This window comes from Panthera tigris, chromosome E3, assembly GCF_018350195.1.
Source record: "Panthera tigris isolate Pti1 chromosome E3, P.tigris_Pti1_mat1.1, whole genome shotgun sequence".
NCBI classification, from domain to species: domain Eukaryota; kingdom Metazoa; phylum Chordata; class Mammalia; order Carnivora; family Felidae; genus Panthera; species Panthera tigris.
The window spans coordinates 4553231-4574535 of record NC_056675.1 but is presented as its reverse complement, the minus strand read 5'-3'; the positions used below and the strand labels follow the sequence as shown (position 1 = coordinate 4574535).

The following is a 21305-nucleotide window of genomic DNA, read 5'->3' as shown; positions in this document are numbered from 1 at the left end:
CCGCAGGGTCTCAGCCGAGGGGCGTGTAAGGCAGACAGGCAAGCGGGGGAGACGGCGGCTCGCAAGGACGCGGGAGAAGCCACGATGGGCCCTCGAAGTCGCTTGTGGCTCCACGGCTGCAATCGAGGCGGGTGTCAGCGTCCTGTCCCTGCAGATCCCTCGGCCACACCAAGCGGGTGCGGAGCAGGGGACACCCCGAAACAGCTTAGCCAGCTCTAAGATGCGAATTTCCTACCTGTCCACTGTGCTGCCCGTATCGGTGATCTCCGGTCTTGTCAAATCTGAGCCGCTTTTTCTCTTGGGATGTCCCTTTCTTCCACTATTTTGTCTTTTAGGAACTCCTACTTGCTCTGATTTTCATCCAGATGTCTCACCCTTTCATGTACATTTCCCGCCTCTCTGTAGACCGAATCCTAGGAATCTGCTTTGCTCCACTTTCTGCTCGCCTTCTCGGCCGCCGAGTTAGCACCGGCTGGGTCGGTGGCTCACTATTTTGGTGTAGCTTCACCTTTCATTGCCTGTATCTGTCACCTCTAGACACTCAGGGTGGTCCCCTTTCGAAAGAAGCCAGTGCTCGCTCTTTGTGCCTCGCTTTCATGCGGTGTTTTCGTTTTTAATGGCTTGTGAAGACGGCTGTTTTTTCATATGAAATATCATTTGTCAAATCGGTTTCCATACAATAGAGCTCATGGAGCTTTGTAGGTTTCTATGACCCTTAAAATCCAGGACGTTCGTATTTCGTTCAAGTTGCCTGTTGCCTCTCACTGTGGGTTGGTCCCTTGTGTTCTGTAGTTTGGGATTATGAACTCATCTTGGGTTTGTATGTCAGAATCCTGGCAAACATGGGTTGAGGGCGCCTTTCTCCACAACATGTTTTGTTTGCTTCCATAATTTGTCTCAAAGGCCAGGACAAATTTTCTATATTAACGGTTCGATTTTTGAACTGGGACAGGAATAGGGCAAATTGCAAATTCTGTCTCACGTGGGATGCTGGTCAGGGCAAATCCTCCCCCATCGGAGCCCACAGAGATACGGACAAGCTCCCTGTGCCAATGAGATTCTTTGCCAGTCCACCCCTTCCTTCCCTGTATGTCCAGGCTTCTGAAACTTCTGAATTTGTGAGTTACTTCATTACCAGCTCTCTGCCTCACGTGCCCGAGGCCTTGCTTCACACCCTCCTTCAGTCTTCAACAACCCAGGCTTCTGGGTCAACCAAGTTAAACCCACGGTCGGCTCTCGAACTTAATCTTTGGCTCTCAGCTCGGCGTCCCTCGCTGGCGCCTGGAAACTTCCCTGGTCGCCAGCTGAATTATGCATGTAAAAGCACGTAATCTATCATTGGTCATCATTTCTGGCCGTTCACAGTGGAAGGGCTTTCACCTTACACGGTCTGTCATGTTGCCAGAAAAGGGAGTCCTAACTTGACACATTTAACATGAAACCTGCTTAGGAACTGGTTAAGAGCTAGGAGGAGAGGTCACAAAAGCGCCAGTGTCCAGATCTGAGGGTGGCGGGGGTTGGGGGCTCTATAACCGTTGCCAGCAAACAAAGGGACAAATGGTAAGTGGTACGGTGCACGGACTCCTGGTTTAATAATAAGTTCGTACTGTTCCGGTTATAACATACCCTACAGCGACCAAAGGGTAGGATTTAGTGCGGGGGCTCCATAGAGGTCATTCTCTACAGTCTGGTGGCTGTGCCTCCAGGCTCACAATTCTGTTGGATTACCACTGCGGTTGACAAATAAATCAAATTCCCCCTATGCAGCATCGTTGGGAACATAACCCCTAAACGCCCCCGTCCCAGGGACTGCTCCCATGTTGCTCACAGCTGTTGTCTTAAATGATTACATTTATTTACAGACTCGAAAGCTCAAGGACCAGAGTGAATTCACAGCGATCCCCTCTGTCGCGGGGCAGCTCTTGTAAAAACAGGTGGCTCTAGAGTGTCCTCACCCTCCCCTGGCTACGGTCGAGGGAGGGGCTTCCCCTCGGTCGCGCTCTCTTCGCGCGGGGGCACCGGATTTCCCGCTGAAGGGTGGTGCGCGCGGGGGACACGCGGAGGTCTGTCCTTGCGTTCCCAGACGTGCGGGGACGCGGGAGGGAGGCCCACGGCGGCTGTGCCCGTCAGCCGTGCAGTTTCTCCCGGGTGTGGATCCTGCGGTGGCGGATGAGGTTGGCCTTCTGGGAGAAGGTCTTGCCGCACTCGGGGCACTCGTACGGCCTCTTGCCCATGTGGGTCCTCCTGTGGACGACGAGGCAGGAGTTCTGCGAGAAGGCCTTCCCGCACTCGCCGCACTCGTAGGGCCTCTCGCCCGTGTGGGTCCGCCGGTGCAGGCTGAGGTGCGACTTCTGGAAGAAGGCCTTGCCGCACTCGCCGCAGCCGAACGGCTTCTCGCCGGTGTGGATGCGGTGGTGGATGAGGAGGCACGACTTGCGGGAGAAGGCCTTGCCGCACTGGCCGCAGCCGTACGGCTTCTCGCCCGTGTGCGAGCGGTGGTGCTCGACGAGGCGGGACTTGTGCGAGAAGGTCCTGTCGCACTCGGAGCACCTGTAGGGCTTCCCCCCGGCCAGAAGGGCGGCGGGCGGCGATGGGCCGGACCCCGGGGGCGGCGCGGGGCCGCCGGGCGGCTCTTGGCAGGCCAGGCGGCTGGAGAGGCCGGCCGCGGGGGCCGCGTGCAGCCGCGGATCGGCGCGCTCGGCCGCCTCGCACGGGAAGGGCTCCCCGCGGCGGGCCCGGCCTCCCGGCCACCCGCACCGCTCACACTGCCGCGGCCGCGCGCCCGGAGCCGGGCCGTCGGGCCTGGAGTAGAGGAACACGTTCCCCTGCCCGTCGCACTCGAAGCGCCTCCGGGCCAGGTAGGCGGTGGGACTACCGTCTCCGTGACGCGGCAGACTCGCGCCACAGGAGTCACAGGTGCATCCCTGCCGTCGTGAGGGATCAAGGTCCGCCTTCTGGCGGACGGATGCCCGGGGCCCGCTCTCGGTCGGTTCCTGGCCGTCCAGGAAGGCGCCGCTCCGCAGAAGTTTGGCTCGGTGCTCCCGTGGTCTGCCTGCGGGGCCGTCGACTTGCAAAATTGCTTCTAGGGGCAAAAAATACCATGACCTGAGTGGGTTCGTGTTTCCAGAATCGTACCACAGAATGAAATGATATCAGGGAGCAGCTGGGTGGCCCAGTGGGTAAAGCATCTGGTTCTTGGTTTCCACTCAGGTTGTGATCTCATGGGTCGGTGAGTTCAAGCTCCGCATCGGGCTCTGCACGTTTCTGCTTGGGATTTCGCGTGTTCTCTCTCTCTCTCTCTGCCTACACCCCCCCCCCCAAATAAAATTTTAAAAATAATCTTATTAGTGTTTATTTTTGAGAGCCCGAGTACAAGCGGGGCAGGGGTGGGGAGAGAGGAAGACAGAATTTGAAGCAGGCTCCGGGCTCTGTGCTGGCTGCTCAGAGACTGACCTGGGGCTCGAACCTGTGAACCGTGCGATCATGACCTGAGCCAAAGTCGGACACTTAACCGACTAAGCCACCCAGGTGTCCCTACTGTTATTTACTTTGAATTTTATTCTGAGAGAGAGAACTGGGGGAGAGGCAAAAAGAGAGGAAAACAGATCAAAAGCAGGCTCGATGCTGACAGGAGAGAGCCTGCTGCGGGGCTTGAACCCACAAGCTGCAAGATCAGGACCTGAGCCGAAGTTGGATGCTTAACAGACTAAGCCACCCAGGCCCCCCCAGCAAAAAAATAAAATTATATCAGAAACAGGAGGAAGAATAAATTTCGGACCTAAGTGCCCAGATTCAATCACCACAGCTATAAATCTATAAACATACCCTCATCCATTGGCTTTTGAAAGGAAAAAATGAGATCCTTCCCAGATGTCTGATGGACTTGGCCACAGACCAGCCTCCTAACTAATAAAGCCCACAGCACCATTCCTCGGGCATGTTGGTATCCACATCACTGCGGCCCCTCCTCTGAGATTTTAAATGTTGGGTTCTGCATCCTGTGCTTAGATCCTCATTTGGTTTTGTCTTCATTTAGGTTTTTTTCTTTTTTCTTTTTAAGTAGGCTTCACGCCCGGAGGGGAGCCCAACGTGGGGCTTGAACTCATGGCCCTGAGATTAAGACCTGAGCTAGTATCAAGAGTTCCATTCTTTGAGCCACCCAGGTGCCCCTTCCCTACATTTTATTATTTTTTTTATGTTTATTTTTGAGAGAGAGAGATCGTGCAAGTGGGGGGAGGGGCAGAGAGAGAGGGAGACACAGAATCTGAAGCAGGTTCCAGGCTCCAACCTGTCAGTACAGAGTCCGATGCGGGGCTTGAACTCCTGAGCCATGAGATCATGACCTGAGTCAAAGTTGGACAGTTAACCCACTGAGCCACCCCGGTGCCCTTACATTTTAAATCATCAACTATCCGTGGTTTCACCTCCATGAAACCCACACCCAGTGCAACCACAGAGCTTCTTGGTTTAGAAATGTGGAAATTCCTTGAGCCCCAGTGCTGAATTCCTAAGGGACAGAATCAATGCCTACTAATCTTCCCCATCAGGATTTTCTGGGCTGAGACCCAGGCAGGTGGTATTTCTAAAGCTCCCCAGCTGATTTCTGGTGTGCCCTGAACAAAAGCTTGATAAAAGGCCCCTGTCCTGAAAGAAAGAGGAAGTCAGTATCCACCGTGGGATTATACTAGGATGCATGTGGGGGGAGTGCCATTCATATCCCATTAAGCAAAATGGGGCCATATTTCGTAGTTAGGAAAGAAGAGGAATCTAAAGTCATATAAAAGGGAGCAAGAAAGTTTGAGGCATTTCACAGTAAAAGAAAAGACAAAAATGAGTGGCACAAAATAAGTTATTTTAAAATAGGGGGAGGGGCGCCTGGGCAGCTCAGTCAGTTAAGCATCCACCTTCAACTCAGGTCACGATCTCGTAGTTTGTGAGTTTGAGCCCTGCGTGGGGCTCTGTGCTGACAGCTCTGAGCCTGGAGCCTGCTTCGGATTCTATGAATCCCTCTCTCTCCCTGCCCCTCCCCCATTCGTGCTCTGTCTCTCTGTATCTCTCAAAAATAAAAAAAAAAATTTTTAATAGCGGGAATCTACAAATCCCTGAAAACATGAGAAAGCCTGTTTCATAACCATGGGGTAAGTGTTAAGACTGAAGATTCTAGACAAAAACTGAGCAAGCAAGGTCTCAGATGGGGACGGCAGGATGGAATGAAAGAATGAAAGCAGAATATGCCTCTCTCTAAAGGCCAGGGAAAGAGGAGGAATCCTGTCGGGCGGTGGGATGTGTGGAGGTAGCAGGAGTCATGTGGGCATCTCAAGGCCTTGGACCAAATATCCACAGCTACTTGCAAAGATCCAAGGCTTTTGAGAACAATTGCCTGAAACAAACACAGGAGATTTTGCTCTGCAGCCCAGTGTGTGTCCGTTGCCCCCCCCCTCACCTGGAAAGCTCCATCTGACGAGTTCTTCCTCCTCCATCCACGGTTCTTGGCCTCGCTCCAACCTGGAGATCACAGCCGGTTTGGTGACCTGACAGCCTGTTTGTGAGAACGAGTCACAGGACTTATGCTGAGCCGCCTGGGCCATCCAAGGAAGCAGGGGGCACAACGCACTTTTACGTGTGGGCCAGAGAATGGATTATTTCACACAGGAGGTAAATTCATGAATAACGCAAGTGGGATGACAGCAAGGCTTGTAGACAACTGACACCCAAGGCCAAACATTTCAGAGGTTTTACATAACTGAGAAAAGACATTAATCGGGAAATGCAGGAGGCCTTCCTCACCTACTGAGACCAGGTGGCTGTAATTCTCGAGCATCACATCCCGGTACAGCGTCCTCTGTGCGGGGTCCAGATGCTGCCATTCCTTACGGGTGAACCCCACAGCCACGTCTCGGAATGACAATGAGCCCTGGAATGACACGTGCCCGATGAGCCTGAAATACTTGGCGGAGTTCTGCGGCAAAGGCTCAGAGGCGAGGGCTCTTAGGGCCTTCGGACTGCCCCACAGTAAGTTATTTAGGGAGCTTGGCATGCCCCTAACTCTGTGCTACATTTCCAGGGACAGAAAAGAAAAGATCGTAAGAAAAGATCTCACTCCTGGATCTGCATTCATTCCTTCATCCATTCATTCGGCGTGCAAGCATCTACAGACTATTTGGTATGTTGACAGTATTCCGCCTGGGGCTGCCGGGGGGGGGGGGGGCGGGAAGCAGAACACAATATTACTCCTGTTCCACAGGCACCTGGAGCCCGGGTGGAGCGAGATGGACAGAAGACTTCCGTGTGGTGCGATCACACCTCAGGCTGCAATGGAAGTACATTACAGGAGGAGCAGACGCAAAGACAGCAGTCATGTTCAAGGTCCTGACGTCAAGTGAAGCCTCACCGGAGGCTGCCCTGGAGCATAATCTTGAAAGATAAACCGTGTGTCCAAGAGGCACGGCATCAGCGAGGGCAAGGAGTCACAGAAAAATCTGGTAGACACTGCAAATACTTGGGAGCGACAATACAGAAGATACTGCATGGATGTGTGTGCGTGCGTCTGTGTGTGTGTGAGAGAGAGAGCACACGTGCACAAATCACAGGGCAAAGGTTTTTTTTTTTTTTTTTCCTATAGACAATGGGGATGCCTGTGATGGTATTTTAGGGAGGGGAGGGACAAAAGATGACCGACGTAGAAAAAGGTGGGAAATCACCAGGAGGGAATGAATAAATAAAATTAGGGCACAATTATAAGCAAAGACATGGTCAAAATTAAGGGAGCACCAAGAGGAAAGGACAAAGGATTCCACAAATACAGAACAGGGCTTGGCTCTCCTTCCCCTTCTCCTTCATCTTCTCTCTGGATGAATTGAGGCCCAAAACAACAAATTACTTTACACTGAATACTGTAATACTGTGTAAATCATTTTTAACAGAAGTATGGAAGTTAAAAGGCAAAAGTACAACTATAATCACAGATTTATTAATGGAAAAGCAATATAAAAGGAAATAAAATCTGACATAAATATCAAAGTATGAGTGTGTGAGAAAGTATAGAGTTTCCACATACGACTGAAGTTATCAGGTTAGGAGAGACTTCTAGAACTGTAAAAATATTCAATGTAAGCCTCATGGTAGCAACAAAAAAAAAATCTATAATGCACAAAAATAAAGAGGAAAGAATCAAAACCTATCACTATAAGAAATCCTCAAACCACAATAAAGACAAAAGAGTAAGAGAAAGGAACAAAAAAACTACCAAAGAGAAAACCATTAACCAAGTGGCAATATAAGTCTTTACCTAGTAATAATTACTTTAGACGTAAATGAACTCAACTTCCCTAACAAAAAGGGAATCAACCAACCAACTTCTGTCTACAAGACATTCACTTTAGATTTCAGGACCTACAGTGGGTGAAAGCAACAAGGTAAAGATATCCCATGCCATACAATGGTAATCAGAAGAGAGCTGGTCTGGCAATACTTAGAAAAAACAGCCTTTAAATCACATACTGTCATGAGAGACAAAGTCCTTGTATAACTTCAGAATGGTCCCTTCAACAAGATATAACAGTTTTAAATACATATGCACCCAACATCAAAAGGACCTAAATATATAAAGCACACATTGACCAATCAGAAGGGAGAAACAGCAATGAAATAACAGTAAGAGACTTATATACCCACTCTCAATAGTCAGACAGAAAATCAGCAAAAACAAAAACTTCAGAAGTGAACAACACTACAGATCAAATAGGCCTTGAAGATATTTACAGAACATTCTACCCACAAGCAACAGAATACTCATTCTTGTCAAGAGCACACACAACGTTCTCCAGGGTGGATCATAGGCTAGCTAACAAAACATTAACATTAAGCTAACAAAGTCTTAACATTAAGAAGACTGAAATCATTCTAAGTATCTTTTCCAATCACAATGAAATGAAACTAGAAATCAACAGAAAAGGGGAAAATTTTTAAATATTGGAAATTAACACATTCTTAAACACTACTGGGTCACAGAAATCAAAAGGGAAACTATAAAATATCTTAAGACAGATGAAAACACAACAGATTGAAATTTACAGGATACCACAACAGCAGCACTAAGGACGTTCATAGAAACGAACATCTACATTCAAAAAGGAAAGATCTCAAACAACCTAACTTTGCACCTCTAGAAAAAGAAAAGCTAAACCCCAAGTTGGCAGAGGGAAATAAAAATTAGAAATAAATGAAACAATAGAAAAACAATAGAAAAAATGAAACTAAGAACTGGTTTTTTGAAATAAAATTGAAAAACCCTTAGCTAGACTAAGAAAAAAAAAAGACTAAATAAAATCAGAAATGAAAGAGGAGACATTATAGCAGATGCCACAGAAATAAAAAGGATAATAGCTATTATAGACAGTTCAATGCCAACTCGTTGGACAACCTAGAAGAAATGAACACAATTCTAAAAAAAAAAAAAAAAAACAAAAAAAAAAACAAAAAAAAAACAAAAACCTGGGGCGCCTGGGTGGCTCAGTCGGTTGGGCGTCCGACTTTGGCTCACGTCATGATCTCACAGCTTGTGAGTTCAAGCCCTGTGTTGGGCCCTGTGCTGACAGCCCAGAGCCTGGAGCCTGCTTGGGATTGTGTCTGCCTCTCTCTCTCTCTCAAGAATAAATAAAACATTTTTAAAAAATTAAAAAATATGGGGCGCCTGGGTGGCTCAGTTGGTTAAGTGACCGACTTCAGCTCAGGTCATGATCTTGCAGTTTTTGAGTTTGAGCCCCATGTGGAGCTCTGTGCTGACAGCTCAGAGCTTGGAGCCTACTTCAGATTCTGTGTCTCCCTCTCTCTCTACCCCGCCCCTGCCCACGCTCTGTGTCTCTCAATAACAAATAAATGTTAAAGAAAAAAAAATTTTTTAAATACAATAAAATATAAAAAAAACAACCTACCGATACTGAATTGATAGAAAGCCTGAGCACAGCACTAACAAAGAGAATGAAGAAGTCACCAAAAAGCTCCAAATAAAGAAAAGCCCAGGACCTTGATGGACAAATTCTACCGAAAATTTAAAGATTACTACCAATCCTTCTTAAATACCCCCCCCAAAAAAAAAAACAGAAAAAGGGGGAATACTTCCAAATTCATTCTACAAGACCAGCATCGCCATGATACCAAAACTAAAGACACCACACAGAAAGGAAACTACAGGCCAGGATCCCTGGTAAACACAGGTGCAGAAATCCTCAAGGTAGTCTTAGCACATCAAACCCGACAGCACATGAGAAGCATCAGACACCACGACCAAGCAAGACTTAGCCCTGGGATGCAAGGATGGTTCAACACATGATAAGCCATGCGAGACACCACGTTAACGGAATAAAGGATAAAAATGACATAATCCGCTCAACAGCCGCACACAACACAAAAAAAATTTGACAAACTTCAGTGCCCTTTAAAGATTAAAAGCTCACAACAAACCAAGAATGGAAGGAACTTACCTCAACACAATAAAGGCCATTTATGAAAAGCCCACAGCTAACATCATACTCAGTGGTGAAAGCTTTCCCTCTAAAGCTTTCCTCGATCTGGAACAAGGCAAGGATGCCCATTCTTGCCTCTCCTATTCAACACAGTACTGGAAGTCCGGCCAGAGCAATCCGGCGAGAAAAAGAAATAAAACACATTGGAATCAGGAAGGAAGAAATAAACGGATCTTTGTTCGAAGACGACGTGATCTTACTGAATGCGGGTCTCAACGCGATATGTGCATTCTCGTGCTCCTCGCAGCATTATCCACAGTAGCCAAGAGATGGAAACAACCGAAGTGTCCAGCCGTGGGCGAACGGATCGTGCGGTGGACACACAGCACGGGACATTACTCAGCCAGGAGGGAGAAGGAAGTCCCTTCATTTGCGACAAGCAGGTGAACCTCACATATGCTGAGTGAAATATGCCAGACATGGGAGGACAAGTACCGTGTGACCCCACTTTTATGAGGGTTCTCAAGTGGTCAACTCCTAGAACCGGTGGTTACCAAGGACTGGGAGGGGCAGGGAAAGGGGGAGGCGCTAGTCACAGGTTCAGTGTTCGTTACGGAAGCGGAGTAAGTTCTGAAGATGCACAGCACAGTGTCACAATGAGCCACGTTGCGCTGCACCCTTAGAAATTTGCTAAGAGGGCATACCTTACGTTAAATGCTCCCGCCACAAAAGAAAAAAAAATTCAGATATTTAAAAAGGGGGCTGGAGGAAACTTTGGGAGGTGATGGATTAAGTCGGTGGTGGTGGTTTCACGGGTGTGCACTTATCGAAACTCCTCTCGAGTTGTGAGCACACAGTTGTGCAGGTCAATCACACCTCAATAAAGTGGCTCAGATAAAATTTTCTAGTAGTCACATTTAAGTAAAAAAGGAAACAATTTAGATAAGATCTTTTAGCCAAATATATCTGAAGTATTATCATTTCAATATATAATTATTTTAAAATTGCTGATATACTTTTCATTCTTCTTTTTCATACCATGTGTTCAAAACCTGGTGGGTATTTTCCACTTAGAGTACATCTCAACTCAGACACTATGTTTTTAATTTCGCTCTCATGAAATATAGTCCTGTAAAAACATAGTTGTGTTTAATATTTTGATATTTATTTTGAGGGGGGTGGAGGGGCAGAGAGAGAGGGAGACAGAGAATCCCAAGCAGGCTCCACAGTCAGCACAGAGCCAGATGCGGGGCTTAAACTCACAACTCGTGAGATCATGACCCGAGACGAAATCAAGAGTCCGATGCTTAACCGACCAAGCTACCCAGGTGCCCCCATAAAGTTGCGTTTAATAGGAAAGTATTTTCCTCTGATTCCCTTTTACAATTTAAGTGTGAATGAGAAACTCGGGTCTCCAGCCACACTAGCCACCAGGGTTCAGTATCCCCTCGTGGCTGGTGGCTACCACATTGGACAGCGCAAGTCCGTACCATAGAGGGTACAACTGAATTTCTCTGCCGGGGCTGGGTTTTGGCCAGAGAAAACTACAGTGTGGCTCCATCACTGAGGGCCCAGTTCTAGGTCTGTCTGCATTCACATCCCAACTCCATCACCTAATAGATGCAAGATCCCAGGCAGCTTGCTTAATACCTCCAGCCTGTGTGTGTTCGTCTGTAAGATGGGAGAGGGGTTAATGATACCGATCTCACAGGTATTCATGAAATGGCGACATGTTAAGCGTTCAACAGGTGGAGCTTAGACCTTTGTCACTATCTTTGTTGTGGATGACCCTAAGAAGTTCCTGGTGAAAACTGGTTTCCTACAAAAGAACAAATTTCCCTAAGAGGCACAGAGGAAACCCCGGCCCTGAATATGGGTCCCACAGCTTCGCGTCATGGCCCACATCTCTCCTCTGAGGCCACGGAGCTGCCATCTTGTTTCGGACCTCTCATACTGGTCCCATTCCCAGGTGTTTCTGGTACCCAACATCCAGATGGTTCAAGCTTTTTAGGCACAGACACGCTCATCAAGACAGGTCCCCAAGCCAGAAACCAAGACCCTGTGAATCTGTTTTTCTTCCTGGAGTGGAGAGCTGTAATGTTTGTCCACGAGGCCCATCTTCCTCTGGGGCTAGCTCTCTCCCTCTGGCACCCCAAGCTCCTGGGAGCGCCCCACCACCGACACAGCCTCTCACCCCTAACCGCGAACTAAGCTGGCCCAAATCTGCATCTCTCCCAAAGACTGTGCAAACTGGCTCTACGATACAGAACCTGGTCCCTTTCTACAGTAGACCTCGCAAGAGAGGTGTGGGCCATGCCTATTTCTGGCCACACGGATGCAGTCGGTATGAGAGAAGGAAGTCACAGACAAGGGGCAAGAGAGACTCTGGGAGACTCCTGCATTCTTAGGTGTGACTGTCCCTGAGTACCAGGCCAGGTGTGGCCTAGATTTGGGGTTGGCCCTAAACTAGCTCTAGCTGGGTTTCTGGCTCTTGTCACTTGAAGGATTCTGGCCAGCACACTTCACGTTCATGCTCACAGTAGAGAGAGGGGCCGTGTGGGTCCAATTTGAGAATGCAGACAGGCTGGCAGCAAATGACGTCACTGACGTCCAAAGAGAACGATGGCCCAGGGCAAGGGCAGATGCGTGAGGTCCGAGTGGTGAAAAGACGCTCAGACTCCAGGACAAAAGGCCAAGAGCACGCTGATCATCTTCCCTCCCCGCCCCCACCAAAGTCTGAAACGGGGCTGTTTGCTCTCCATCTGTGTCAAAAAACTATTACAGAAGATAATTTGAAGAACACGCTACTCGTCTGTTCTTCTGGACAATGCAGGGTTTCATCTGGGTCAGTGTGACAGAACAAGGCAGTTTACGCAGAACGGAGTATTTTGATCCCTGAAACAACCAGCATTACAGATTCTGCACGGCTGTAAGACCCACTGCTTACACCCAACGGAGAGTCCAGACTCGCTGTTGTGTCCACTTCACTGTCATCACTAGACAGGACCCTGCCTGTGACACCTCACACCCCAAGGCCAACCCTGGAACCTTCTTAATACTGGAAACAGCTTTAGTTCTCCTAGGACGTGGACGTGCTTGTCCCAAGCAGACAACACAAATCCTATGTTGGATGGAATCTTTTTAAAGTGCCGGAAACGTCTGGGGCGCCTGTGTGGCTCAGTCGGTTGTGTCCAACTCTTGATTTCGGCTCAGCTCATGAGCTCATGGTTCGTAGGTTCGAGCCCCATGGGGCTAAGTGCTGACAGTACAGAGCCTGCTTGGCTTGTCTGTCTCTCCCTCTCTCTGCCCTCCCCGTTGGCTTTCTCTCTCTCTCTCTCTCTCTCAAACAAGTATTTAAAAAAATTTTAATAAAAGAAGTAAAAGTGCCAGAGGGGCGCCTGGGTGTCTCAGTCAGTTAAGCATCTGACTTTGGCTCAGGTCAGGATCTCACGGTTCGTGGGTTTGAGCCCTGCATCGGGCTCTGTGCTGACAGCCCGGAGCCTGCTTCGGATTCTGTGTCTCCCTCTCTCTCTGCCCCTTCCCCGCTCACACTCTGTTTCTCTCTCAAAAATAAACATTAAAAAACTATGTCTTTTTTTTTAAGTGCCAGAAATGGCAGACACCAGGCAGCTCAGAACTGTGGCGGCCTCAGCAGCGCATCCGCCCCGCCCTCCCCGTGGCCTCCATATTCCACTCGCCTTGCGTCCTCAGTGATCTTGGGTCCTGCCTGCAGTATTTTATTAGCTGCATTCTTAGAAGCACCCCCAAGTCCCCGGGAAAGCACAGTGCGGTAGAAAGAAATGCCACACTCACCTGGGACATGGTCCTTCCCTGCTGGGCGGGGGAAAGCAGACACCTGTGTAAGCAGAGATGGGGAGGGGAGGGCAGGGGAGAGGACGTGAGAGGTCAAGCTTGCCCCCGGCCTCTGGATCAACTGCTGCCACCCCCCACCAGGCCTGGGGGAGGACAGGCTCCCCTCCCCCCCTCCTCCCACCGAGGACATCACATAATGCCCACGCCTTGCAGAGTGATGGGGACCCAACCTGGCGAGGGTTCAACCTGGATTCTCCTTTTCTACTTAATGCGCTCATGTCTGTGTCTCCATAGTCAATGTGCAATTTACTAACCCCTCCCCTCGTTACTCAGAAATTGAATAGAAATTTATTCTGAAGAAACAATCATGAGTTCAGGCGAAGAGTTAGTCGCCAAGGTGTTTATTATAGTTCGTTAAAACTCTGAAAAAAAAAAACCCAGAAAATAACGAAATATCCATCTACACAGGACCCGTTAAATAAAACACTACTCCAAAGGGAAATAAACGTTATGTAGCTAATGAAAACATAATCATGGAAAAAAACTGTTTTATTGGATAGCATACGGATAATTGAAAAAGGTGGCCGAAGACTATTTGATCCCATGCACACGGACACACACGCGCGCGCGCGCACACACACACACACACTCACATAGATCTCTGAGATGATGCAAGGCAAAAAGGTAGCAGCAGTTAGCCCTAGGTAGGTAGATAATGACCACTGAACATTTTTTTTTTGTACTTAGATGAATTTCCTAATCTAGGACAAACTGGTACTTTGTATACCGAAGTTATTTTTTAAATATCTGTAGCCTATGAAGCTTCGAACCCGAACCTCTGTCACCTCTCCTGCCCCTGGTAGACGCTGGGGTCAACTCACAGGAAAATCCAACAATGGGATCTGGAAGGGCAGAGTCCAATGAATGGAGTTCAGCTGAGACAAGCTGAGGGCTACTTGGCGGGGCCCTCCCTCAATCCCATCCCGGACCTGCTGGGTCCCCTGTGCTTTGTTCCACCTGCAGCCTGTCCACGTTCGCTGTCAGGAAGAACCGCCCTGGCTCGGCTGTGCTGGCCTCGGCCCGGGAAGCAGTCCCGGTCTGGCTCTGCCACTTACCAAACACGGGACAAGATCTGATGGCTTCTCCTGAGCCCTCCTCCTCCTTTCCTCATTTGGCCAGGGGACAGGAACACGAAGGTTCAGGAGCAAGTTTACCGTGGCTGGAATCATCAACGGGACCCCACACCTATCTCTCTCCTGAACAGACACGATGTTGGTCTTAGGAACATTCCTACTCAGGACAGACACACACTGGAGTTGGGTCCAAGAAGTCTGCAGAGACGCTCAAACTCTAGAATTACAGAAACTCCATAAAGAATTCCGAGGGAGTTTTGGTTTTGGTTTTTAAATTGGAGACTACCTAAGTGCTTAAAAATAACAGATTGGTTAATCAGTTATGACACAATCAAAGCATGCCATGCCATGAATCAACTTAAACTGTTACAGAGTATCTGTAAGAACTAGCTTCTGGCAACACCAGTAAGTGGGGAAAAAATAAATAAATAAAAAGGAAGCTATGAAATTCACAAACACATGACTCACAGATGGGTAACAGGCAGAGATGGGTGGTATTTTCCCCCGGTACCCGAAGTTTTAGCTCAATTCCCAGACACCCCAAATTCTCCGGAGGAGCTGGCAGACCCAACCTAACGGACACCTTCCTTCGGATAAGGAAGAGCGAAGGAGCAGGGAGGGGCACTACTGAAGACGTAGATACATGGTGTTTTACCCCCCTCCCAAGACCAGAGGGACGGTTGAGCCGGCAAAAGTGGGGGGAGTAACCTGGCCCCCCAGGCTACAGAAACACCTGGGCACGTGGTGGTTCAACAGAGGGGGGCGCAAGCGTTCTGGGGGAAGCTTTGCAGATGCGGGAGCCCAACGGCAGGAGGGAGCTCTTGGAAGTGAGAAGCCGGCAGAGGCCACCGTGGTGGCCAGGTGGGGGGGTGGGGGCAGGAATGGGAGACACCTGCACGGCCTGCCTGTGTTAGAACAAGGATGCAGCGTTCCCCGGGGCCACGTGGGGGGCAGGAAGCTAGGGGAGCCTGAACAACATGGGGAGAAAGCAGGCTGCCTGCGGGACACAGAGAGCCAGCCCTGGGAAGCAAGAGCACTGAGCCAGGAGCGGGCACAGAGGTCTGCCAAAGAGCCCCTGCTCGTGTCACAGGCTCTGCACCCCTACAAAGCCATCACGCGGCCTCCCGCGTGATAAAGGACAGATGGCTGGGCAGGGGGAGAGCTACCGGAAGCGCCAAGCAAGGAAATGTTTGTGTCACTTCGCCTCCATTTTCCCTTCTCCACCCCTGCCCCTGGTGGAGAAAGAAGTGGTCCAATGAGAAGGAAGGGTTAAGGAGGAGCAGAGACAGAAGAGATCACAGGCCCTCCATGGGGGGTGGGGGGAAGTGGAGAGCTGCAGATCCACAGGGAGAGAGAGAACCCGGATGTGGCAGTGAGATGTTCACTAGCCCGCCAGCAAGCCAGGAGAGACTGTTCCTTATCACAGCCTCAAGTAACAGGACCCCTCTGGGTTACCAGAGATGTCATCCTGGCAGCGGAGTGTTCTGGGCTGAATTCTGTGCCCCAGAAAGATCTGCTGGGGATCCTAGCCGTCAATATCTCAGAATGTGACCTTCTTTAGAAACAGAGCCTTTGTCAATGATCAGGTGACGGTGTGGCCACGAGGACGGGCCCCAGTCCTGGAGGAAGGACTAGTGTCCTTACAAAAGGGGGAAATTGGGGCCCAGGGACTCACACAGGGAGAATGTCAGGGAGGATGATGGCAGAGCTCGGAGTGATGCAGCAGAAACCAAGAATGGGCACAGATTGCCGGCCAAGCCCCAGAAGGCGGGGAAGAGGCTGGGACCGGGCCCCCCAATCAGGGCCTCAGAAGGAACGGGCCACACCCGTGCCTTCACTTCCAACGTCAAGAGAGTCAAGAGAGATCACGTGTCTGTTGTTTAGGCAGCTCAGTTTGTGGTACCTTGTAGGAACCCCAGGGAACAAGTGCAGGAAGGCAGACCCAATAGAGTGGGTCCAAAACAGTGGTCAAAGGGGACCCTGGGACACTTTGCTCTGTTGCCTGTTTGTCTACATCAATTTCAGCACGGGGAATGGGTTTTTGTAAAAAAAAAAAAAAAAAAAAAAAAAAAAAAAAAGAAGAAGAAAAAATTCTGGACAAAACACACAAAATGTTAACAATGGTGACCTTTGCATGGTAGGATGTGTTCGTTTGTTTTTACAATAGTGGCATTTTCTAATTTATTTTAGACAATAAACATATGCTCACTGTTTAAGTATCTCATAAAAATATACATATATCATCTTACTGGGTTTTCTCTCCATGACCTCCTACCAGAGTCCTTCCCCTGGAGGAGAGGAGATCCGTGAGAGGGTCTGAAGGGGTGGAAGGTGGGAAGGGGCGGGTTTTAGCGATGAACTGAGGCGCCCAGGAGGAAGCCCCCGCCTGGCGGGCCCTGGCGGACGGGAGCCCTGGGCGCTAGTGCTGGCTCGGCCTCTAGTAAGCTGGGTGGCTCTGAACACCTCTCTCACGCCCATTTTCTTTCGTCTTTAACATGAGAAGGAAAAATGAAATACTCTTAGGTTAAGAAAGCAACTTTTGTGCCTCGACTACAGGAGGACGGTCTGCATCTCACAAGCAGTGGAGTGAGGGGCAGTGGGGGGCCGGGGGGCAGTAGAGAAGGACAGTGAAGGCACCGAGTGTAGAGAAATCCGCACGGGGGTCGCCTGAGTGTTGCGGGGATCCCTTCCCTCGTTTGTGCTTCCCTAACCTTAAAGCGGGGGACCCCCTCTCCTCCTAGCAAACCTTCCCCTCGACCAAGTCCTAGACAGATCCCCTAATGCGATGGCATCACCCAAATTCACGGTCAGCAAGCTCATCCTCAGCTGTTTTAGGGACACTTTCTGGAAGCCACCCCGTTCTGTGACCTCCAACTTTATCCCTAAGCTATGAGAGGGAGCTCAGAGAGGGAGCCCCGCTTCCAAAGTAGATTGCTGCTGTCGGGTCACCTTCTTTCCAAGAATTATTCTATCAGTGGGGTGCCTGGGGCTTGAGGACTGGGGTCAACTCCAACTGGCAAAGCTCTGCTCTCCTGCTGAGAACTTACCGCCTGGAGGCCGTCTGGGGGTTAGAAGGAGCTGGAATCCACAGCAGGGCTGAGCTGCCTGGTCACGGCCTGTCTCTAAGCCTTTGCAATAGGCACTAAGAACACCTGTAAACAATAGACGGCACGGTGAGACTCATGTGAAAACATTAGCAGCACATTTGCCTCTGATGGGGGCACAGGGGAAGCCAGAGAGAGAGAAACACAAGAAGGATCCTTCGCCATCCCGTGTGAAAGCTGAGCAAAACCTCTGCTGGCAGCAAGCGAGGAATCGGGGGCCTCCGGCCTAACACCACCAGATAGTGACTTCCGCCAATGAGCCCAGAACAGACTCTACCTCCAGCCGCTAGGGGAAGAGGCCCACCATCCACCACATTGACTCTGGCCTTGGGAGGCCCTGGACTGTGGCCTGCAGAGCTGTGAGGTGACAGCGGGTGTTACTTTATTTTATTTTAAAGTTTTATTTAAGTGATCTCTACACCCAACGTGGGGCTCGAACTCACGACCCCAAGATCAAGAGTTGCGCGTTCTTCCGACTGAGCCAGCCTAGCTTTCAATCACTGAATTTGTGGTAATCTGGTCCGTGGCTCTCCACTGGGCGCTCAGGAGAAAGAAGACGGCTGGGAGACCACAGAGAGACCCCCTGGGTGGTGAGGTCTGGAGGAGGGGAGTGGCTGCCGTGGCAGGGAAAGCCGGGGAAGCCCCATCCTCCTAGAAATTTCCCCGTGGAGGAACAAAGCCTTGTGCAGCTGAGGGAAGGGCAGCACAACCCACTGCTCCCAGAGCACAGCTAAGACCCATGGCACCCGGCAGGGAGAAGGGGAAGAACACCCCGTCCCAGGGGAAGGGGACAGGCCTATGTCCTCGACTCAGACTCAGAGCCTCCTACCACAGCGGGAGGGGCAGACTCGGGGACCAGGGCCCTCCACCACCAGGCTGGGCAGCACTGAGGAGCCAGCGGGGGCATGAGCGGGAGGAGAAGGTCGAAGGGGGTAGGCGGGTCCCAGAGCGGGGGACAGGAACCGGCCCGCCCTAAGCACAGAGCAGAGACACTCGAAGCCAGCGGGGGCCTGACCGTAACCACAGCAACAGCAAATGCCAGCGCCGGCAATGCCCGACCAGTCTCACCGCACCGACCTCCTGCCTCCCAGCCCCGCGCACGGCAAGAGGGTCTCTACTCCCACACACACGGCCCGGTGTTCATTTAAACAATCAAACTTCGAGACGTACAAAAAGCCAGAAACAACAACCCACTGCAGAGACAAAGCAAGGAGCTGAGGCCCACTCGATCTTAGGTCTGTGCGTACCAACACACGAGCGTGATGAGTGTGCAGCTCAAACACACGGAACACACCCGCCATGAGGGGAAACACACAACTCCACATCGCCATGAACAGATCCTAGAGGATTCGGGATACAAAAAATAGAGTATACAACATTTAAAAAAAAAAACCTATTTATTTATTTTGAGAGAGAAATAGAGAGTGAGCAGGGGAGGGGCAGAGAGAGGAGACAGAATCCTGTCAGCACAGAGCCCAATGCGGGATTCGAACCCACAAACTATGAGATCGTGACCTGAGCCAAACTATGAGCTCGTGACCTGAGGCGAAATCAAGTCAGACCCTTAACCTACTGAGCCACCCAGGCGCCCCAAGAGTGTGCAAGATCTGAATAACAATTTAAAAGCCTGACCTATTGGGGCGCCTGGGTGGCTCAGTCGGTTAAGCGTCCGACTTCAGCTCAGGTCATATCTCACGATTTGTGGGATTGGAGCCCCGCGTCGGGCTCTGTGCTGACAGCTCAGAGCCCGGAGCCTGCTGTGGATTCTGTGTCTCCTTCTCTCTTTGCCCCTCTCCCATTTGCACATGTGCGCGCTCTCTCTCTCTCTCTCTCTCTCTCTCTCTCTCTCTCTCAAAAATAAACATCTGGGGCTCCTGGGTGGCTCAGTCGGTAGAACATCCGACTTCGGCTCAGGTCATGATCTCACGCTCTGTGAGTTTGAGCCCCACGTCGGGCTCTGTGCTGACAGCTCAGAGCCTGGAGCCTGTTTCGGATTCTGTGTCTCCCTCTCTCTCTGCCCCTCCCCCACTCATCTTTTTCTCTCTCTCTCTCAAAATCAAACATTAAGAAAAAATTTAAAAGCCTGACCTACTGGATCAGACACAAGAAAGTACTTGATTAGAGAACATACATTCTTCTTAAGCACACCTGGGAGCTAAAAATTGACCCGAAAAAGCTAAAAATAAACTTCAACAGTTACTTAAATCAGTATTGCATAGATGCTGCTCTCTAAACACAAAAGCAACACAACTAGAAAATAAGAAGAATGCAAAATTATTTAGAACAATGGCTGCAAAAAATGTTACATATCAAAACTGGTGCACAGTTACAAACACAGACTTAAATCACAGCCCTAAGATACAGATGAGACAAAATCTGAAAATTAACAACATTCATCGCAGGAGGCTAACACAGCAAAGAGTAAACCCAAGCAACACAAAAGAAGCAAGTAGGAGCAGAGATTTTAAAAAGGAAAAACCAAAGAAATAATAGAACAGGTGAAAAAAAGAAAAAGCCTGCCACAAATGTATTACCTGAATCTAATCATGGTGAAACATTAGTCAGACCTACATTGATAAACGTTCCACAAAATAACTGGCCTGTACTCCTCAAAAATGTCAATGCTAGCAAAGACAACGAATGATTGGGGTGCTCCAGAGAAAAGACGACAAAGGAAAATGGGAGAACAGATGCATGATCCGAGATCTCCTTTAGCTAGAAAGGGTCTTACGGAGACAACAGGTGATAGCTGAGTACGAGACGTGGGTTAGACAACAGTATTGTCTCAACGCTAATTTCCTGGTTTTGATCATTATCCTGCGGCTGTGTGACAGAATAGCCTTGTCTTTGGGAAAGGCATACCAAGTATTTGCACACACACACATATGTGTCAAGGGGAGAGGAAGAGAGAGAGGAGAGGAGAGGGGGAGAGGGGGAGAGGGGGAGGGGGAGGGGGAGAGGGGGAGAGAGAGAGAGAGAGAGAGAGAGAGAGAGCGCGCGCAAGTTGTGTATAAATGACCCAGCGATGGCCTCTGCAGAGTGGCCCCTGGCAGGCTGAGACCATTGGCTCAAAAGACCAGCAGCACCAAACTCAGATGTTAACACATGCATTCATTTCAAAGATAGCCCAAATACGAACAGATTTTTAGTCGTTTGGAACCTGCCTGCTTTCCCTGCCCCATGAAGCTATACGCTAGCATCTGGTAGGCACAGATAAAATACACCGTGTGGCTACCAAGCCCCCACGTGCCTCTGACCCAGAGACACCCAGGGGTATCCTTTCCACCTCCCTCCTGGGAAGTGGGCCCTGGGCCCCAAATTCTGGATGGTCTCATGCTGTGAGGGACCTCTCCCCAACGTGCATGCTTCAGTAAAGCTTGCGTGTACTTCCGGTCATACGGTGACATCTTTTTCTTTAATCGGCTCGCAAATCCCTCGACCTCCCTCCATACAAATGTGGCAAAATGTTCATATTTGAGAAATTCAGATGAAAGGTGTTCTGGAATTCTCTGTACTATTCTACCCTTGTGAGTTTTCTCCGAAGTCTAAAGTTGTACCCAAATAAAAAATTACAAAGAAAAAACTAAAATCAGCTCTTGGAAAAGATTTATTAAAACTAATAGCATAATTGGTTGGTATTTAAAGCTAATAAAACACACTAAGTTCAGGTATGACTGATGGAGAAAATAAGAGAAGGCAAAAAAATGCAATGTTTAAACAGGGAAAAAAGAAACCATTTCAGATGTAGTAGAGATGTTTTTAAATTATGAGATCACTATAGACAATTTAAT

General features: G+C 49.5%; 1 protein-coding gene and 1 long non-coding RNA gene across 21 annotated transcripts in view; one reads left to right on the top strand and one right to left on the bottom strand.

Annotated features, from left to right (window-relative positions):
- Positions 1-389: 389 nt before the first annotated feature.
- Positions 390-21305, bottom strand: part of LOC102953401 (zinc finger protein 658-like) — a 69319-nt gene continuing 48403 nt past the window's right edge. For 14 of the 20 annotated variants that reach the window (XM_042972520.1, XM_042972517.1, XM_042972516.1 and 11 more), the window contains 7 exons: positions 17458-17562; positions 16660-16898; positions 14393-14627; positions 13278-13320; positions 5788-5914; positions 5444-5539; positions 390-3082 (listed from right to left, as the gene is read on the bottom strand). In XM_042972520.1, coding sequence (XP_042828454.1) covers positions 2127-3082; positions 5444-5539; positions 5788-5914; positions 13278-13320; positions 14393-14448 — 1278 coding nt within the window. In that variant the 5' untranslated portion in view covers positions 14449-14627; positions 16660-16898; positions 17458-17562 and the 3' untranslated portion in view covers positions 390-2126. Of the gene's footprint in view, positions 3083-5443; positions 5540-5787; positions 6128-13277; positions 13321-14392; positions 15095-16659; positions 16899-17457; positions 17563-18761; positions 18800-21305 lie in introns of those variants that run through there. The other 6 variants (XM_042972527.1, XM_042972530.1, XM_042972513.1 and 3 more) reach the window with 6 other exon arrangements.
- LOC122234765 lies at positions 5531-6584 on the top strand. The gene is made up of 3 exons (XR_006212715.1): positions 5531-5655; positions 6065-6163; positions 6245-6584. It is a non-coding gene; the product is annotated as an uncharacterized LOC122234765 (long non-coding RNA).